We start from the raw sequence: 5,704 nt of genomic DNA on the forward strand, positions 1-5,704 counted from the left end.
ATTCACAAAATTTGGTCCGCTTCTCGACCTCGTTCCTAGGAAATTTTGTTCCAAGGAACATTATTCAATTATCATTTTGTTCCTAGAAATATTTTTTGGCTTGAAGAACATTTTTTTTTACTTCAGAGAACATTAAGTAATGTTGGAGAACTTTTTTAAATTTTTTTACTAAGAACATTATTTTAGGGAACAATATTCAGTGAACATTTTTTATTCAAATTGTAGTGAACACTTCTCCAAAATTAAATTGGTCAACGAACGAACAGTATTCAACAAACATTATTCATTATTCAACAAACATTATTCAACGAACGAACAGTATTCAACAAACATTATTCAATTATTAAAGAAAATTTATTTAGGCAACATTCCTCCGCATCAAACAATAAATATAGTAAAAAATTCCTAAAAAAGGGTGAACAAAAAATTCCGCATCAAACAATAATATTCCTAGGAACGAACAAACGAAATAAATGTAGTAAAAAATTTCCTCCAAGCAAATTTTGTTCACCCTTTTGTTAGAAGGAACATTATTCGGTTATCATTTTTTTATAGAATATTGATTGTTCGCCTAATAATGTTCCTTCAATAATCTCCCCCAAATAAATGTTGAATTTTCTTTTTGTTACCCTATTTTCCCTGATTAATGTTCCTTCAATAATGTTCTTCAAATAATGTTCAAACTTTTTGGTTCCCCCAATAATGTTCTTTGAATAATGTTCTCTAAATAATTTTATTCCTTCAATAATGTTTCTCAAATAATGTACAAACTTTTTTGTTCCCCAATAATGTTCTCTAAATAATTTTATCTTTTAATAATGGTGCTCAATTGTGTTCAATAATTGTTCTTTTAAGAATGTTCCACAAATAATTTTCCCCAAACAATGTTGAAAGTTTTTTTTCACAATAATGTTCTCTTAATGTCCTCTAATAATGTTCCCAAGATAATGTTCAAACTTTTTGTCCCCCTAAAATGTTCCCTGATTATTGTTATGTTCGGCAAGTAATGTTCAAACTTTTTTGTTCCTCCAATAATGTTCTCCGAACAATGTTCTCTAATAATGTTCCCAAGATAATGTTGACCAAATAATGTTATCTGAAGTCCCTAAATAATTTTGTTTTTAATAATTGTGTTCAATAATTGTTCTTTTAATACTGTTCCATAAATAATGTTCCCCAAATAATGTTCAAATTTTTTTCCCAATCTTGTTCTATTGTTCAAACTTTTTTGTTCCTCCAATAATGTTCTCCGAACAACGTTCTCTAATAATGTTCCCATGATAAATAATTTTGTTTTTAATAATTATGTTCATTAATTGTTCTTTTAATAATGTTCCACAAATAATGTTCCCCAAATAATTTTTTTCCCAACAATGTTCTCTTGTTCTCTAATAATGTTCAAACTTTTTTGTTCCTCCAATAATGTTCCTCAAATAATGTTTGTCTTTTAATGTTCCTCAAATAATTGTTGATTCTGAGGAATTTTTTTTACTTGAAGAACATTTTTAAACTTTAGAGAACTTTATTTATAGGGAACAATTTACTGATTTTCTTAGAAGTAATGTTCAAACTTTTTTGTTCCTCCAATAATGTTCTCCTAACAATGTTCTCTAATAATGTTCCCAAGATAATGTTGACCAAATAATGTTATGTGAAGTCCCTAAATAATTTTGTCTTTAATAATTGTGTTCAATAATTGTTCTTTTAATACTGTTCCACAAATAATGTTCCCCAAATAATGTTCAATTTTTTCCCAATGTTGTTCTATAATAATGTTCAAATTTTTTTTGTTCCTCCAATAATGTTCTCCGAACAATGTTCTCTAATAATGTTCCCACGATAAATAAATTTATCTTTAATAATTATGTTAAAAAATTGTTCTTTTAATATTGTTCCACAAATAATGTTCCCCAAATAATGTTCTATTTTTTTCAAATAATGTTCTCTTGTTCTCTAATAATGTTCAAACTTTTTTGTTCCCCCAATAATATTCCCAAATTAATGTTTGTCTTTTAATGTTCCTCAAATAATTATTAATTCTGACGAATTTTTTTTACTTGAAGAACATTTTTAAACTTCAAAGAATTTATAAGGAACAAATTACTGATTTTCTTGGAACATTATTCAGGAAATATTATACAAGGAACATTTTTATATTGAAGAGTTTGAACATTGTTGACCTGATTATCATTATAGTAAAAACATCCCTCCAAGGAAATTTTGTTGACCCGAATGAAACATTATTCAAGGAAATTTTGTTCGAGGTAATATTCACTTATCATTATTTTATATAATATGTTTGTTCCCCCAATAATGTTCTTCGAATAATGTTCCCCAATTATCTGTTCAATTTTCTTTTTGTTCCTCTATAATGTTCCCTGATCAATGTCCTTTCAATAATGTCCCCCAAATTCTGTGAATAATGTTCCCTAAATAATGTTGATGCCGAGGAAATTTTTTTGCCTTGAAGAACAATTTTAAACTTCAAAGAAAATTATTTATTATGGATCAATTTAGTGTTTTTTTAGAACATTACTTAGGGAACTATAATGTTCCCTGAATAATGTTCCCTAAATATTGTTGATGCCGAGGATTTTTTTCTTTGGACTTAAAGAACATTTTTAAACTTCAAAGAAAATTATTTACTTTTTTATGCAATAATGATTGTTCCCCCAATAATGTTCTTTTAATAATGTTCTACAAATAAATGTTTTTCAAAATGCAAATAATAATTTAGTCTAGAATAACCTTTTTTCAGAGAACATTATTTATTTTTGAATAACAATTTTTAACTTTTCACTAAGAACATCATTGAGGGAATATTCAATGAATTTTTAAAAATCAAGGAACAATATTGAGGAACTATTTAGTAAGCGTTAAACAGTTTTTAATTGAGGCAACATTATTCGGGGAACAATTATTTATTCAAGCTTCGGACAATATTGTTCAACTAATTTGTTTTGGCCCCAAGGAGCATTTTGTAAAGAACATTATCCTAGGAACATTATACAATTATCATTTTTTTATCCAACGAACATTATCCAATCATCATTTTGCAAAGAACATTATCCATGAACAAGAAAACAAGGGACATCATCAAATTTCTTTGTCCACACAATAATTAAAATCCATCTAAATTTTTTCAGCTAACAATGCAAAAAATTCTTCAACGAAGGAAATTATCTTCTTCCTTGCTGCAAACAGAAATTATCTTCTTCCTTGTTCTGAACAATGAAAACCATCAACTAGTCTTCTTTTTTGGAGCTGCTTTCTTCCTAGATTTCTTTTCAGATTGTGGCTTCAATCTTTCTCCTTTGTTCACAGACTTGGAAGGCCGTATAGGAGGATCTTTCAACGAATTTTCAGACTGCAATTCTTCTTGCTGTTTCTTCCCTTGCAAGTACTTCGTATGAATTTGAGCAACAACATCCAAAAGTTCTTTGCTAAGTTCAGAATCTTTGCTGATGTCTAAGCAAGCTTCACCAACTTTACTCATCAGAATAGAATATCTGACTGCATTGTGTGACTGATCTTCACCTGTAAGCAGCACCATTTCTTTCTTGCACTTATCCAATTCTTTTTCTCTGAAGGAAATAGTCCATCTGTCAACAATCAGCTTATCTGGAATATGGGTAATGTCAAACTGCGTAAAAAGTCTGAGGATATGGCAACAAACAATACCATCACGCTCAAACTTCCCACAAAAACATTTGAATGAACCAGTACTAAGGTCCACATGGACTCTGAACATTTCTCTTGTGAATTCTGGTTTTTCATACCTGATGTGTTTTTCCAAATCATACACTTTATCCTTCTCAATTTCTATAACTTTAAAAGCTGTTGAATTCACTAATTCTGTCAAAAACTTCAAGTAGATTCCTCTGGTATATATTGCTGCTGCATGCCGTTCAACAAGCTGATGACTCCAAAAGACGGGAGTCTTCTCATTAGACAAGAATCTGTCCTGGTTTTCTATGTGAATAACATTCTCTTGGAACAGCACATACTGTTTCATGAAAGCCTCTATAGTATCTTTCCTCTTGATGTAGTCCTTGAAATTTGAGTTGAAGCTTTCACTCCAGCTGGTCGACCTTATGAAAGGGCAAAACACGCCTCGAAAATAAGCTGGAACAAAGAAGGTCCAGTTCTCCCACATCCTTTTGATGTGAGCATGTTCAGCACAGTTATACTTCAGCACAAATTTCTCCCATCTTTCTTCGAATTCCTCAACAGTAATGGACTGCAATAAACACTTCATCATATGTTTTTCCATCTTTTCCCTTGTAGCCATGTAAGCACTCATGTTTTCCCGCACATTTTTAAATATATGCCAAAGACAGAACCTATGTAACGCATCTGGAAATACTTGAGGAATAGCAGCTTTCATCCCTGCATCTTGGTCAGTCAATATTATTCCTGGTTTTTTCCACTGCATGACCTCCATGAAAGTTTCAAACAGCCACACAAAAGTATCTGAAGTTTCATCTTGCAATAGCGCCCAACCAAACACAATTGTTCTTCCATGGCCATTAATTCCCACTATAGACGCAAAAGGCATGTTATACTTATTTATGCTATAAGTGGTGTCAAATGAAATGATCTCACCAAACAACCTGTAGTTCAATCGGGAACGAGCATCTGTCCAGAACAAGCTGAGAACCGTGTTGTCTGTATCTCTTTGCATCATGTAGCAGAAACCAGGAGTATCAATTTGTAGCTTCTCAATATACTACAATGTCCATTCAATATCTGTGTTCTCCTTTTTACGCATCCGTTCTCCCTTTTTCAAATTATCCAGTTTCTTCACATCAAAGGTAATGTTTCCCAGCTTGCCACCACAAAACTTTCTGAATATGCTCATGATTCTTCTCGGTTTCACTCTGTGTTCTTGAAGCAATTTTGACAACATGATTTCTGCCTCGTTCATGTTTCTGTGGCTTAAGAAAAATTTTGTAAGTGATGGAGACCTTACTAGATCATGGTTGTGCTCAAGACACATTGAAGCGATATGCCACTTGTCATCCACCAACTTCACTGTTATATTCATTGGACAATTTGTCCCTTCAATAATGTTTCTTTTCCTTTTCCTCAAACCAGTGTTGATACTTGGTCTTTTCCTACTTTTATTGCACTGGAAATACAACTTCCTATTCTTATAATTCCTTCCTTTTATCGTTGCGAAACCATTCAGCTGAGCATAAACATTTACAAACCGGGCAGCATCATCCAGTGTTGTAAAGACTTTACCAATTTCTGGCACACTACCATTGTCTGCTTCATCTGGTGTAGGGAACACATACTCTTCATTCCCCGCACAAGCTATTGTCTCTTCATCAGAATCTGCACTCTCAGAATTTCCTTCGTAATCACATTCAGAATTCTGAGCCAAAGAAAGTACCTGCAAAGGGAAGGAACACAAGTATTCAACATCAGAATAAGAATCTTTACAAAACAAAGTTAAAATATGAAAAGTCTATTTTTATTCTTTTTCCCAAGCATGCAAAAATCGTACCTCGCGGCAAATATTTTCCACTTCTTCTGTTGTCGTCAAAGGTTCAATGTTCATGTTCTCACCAACACTGTCCTGTAAAGATTTATTTACATTTTAATACTCATATCACTTCTTAATTTAGTATATTTGCAAACAAAAGCACTTGCAGGTTTTCATTTTTTTTCTCACACTGACCTGCTTGCTCAAACTTAG

At 31.8% G+C, this 5,704-nt stretch overlaps 1 protein-coding gene across 1 annotated transcript; it reads right to left on the bottom strand.

Moving 5' to 3' along the window:
- Positions 1-3,241: 3,241 nt before the first annotated feature.
- Positions 3,242-5,392, bottom strand: LOC147985894 (protein FAR1-RELATED SEQUENCE 5-like). Its single transcript, XM_087541781.1, has one exon. It carries the CDS (start codon positions 4,685-4,687, stop codon positions 3,242-3,244), a length of 1,446 nt encoding a protein of 481 aa, XP_087397907.1. The 5' UTR covers positions 4,688-5,392.
- Positions 5,393-5,704: the final 312 nt, after the last annotated feature.

This window comes from Triticum urartu, chromosome 2A (genome assembly GCF_056163025.1).
Source record: "Triticum urartu cultivar PI428250 chromosome 2A, HENAU_Tu73, whole genome shotgun sequence".
Lineage (NCBI taxonomy): Eukaryota > Viridiplantae > Streptophyta > Magnoliopsida > Poales > Poaceae > Triticum > Triticum urartu.

Excerpts from the sequence above, each read along its gene's own strand:
- LOC147985894 (XM_087541781.1), bottom strand. The coding sequence starts at position 4,687 with ATGATGCAAAGAGATACAGACAACACGGTTCTCAGCTTGTTCTGGACA.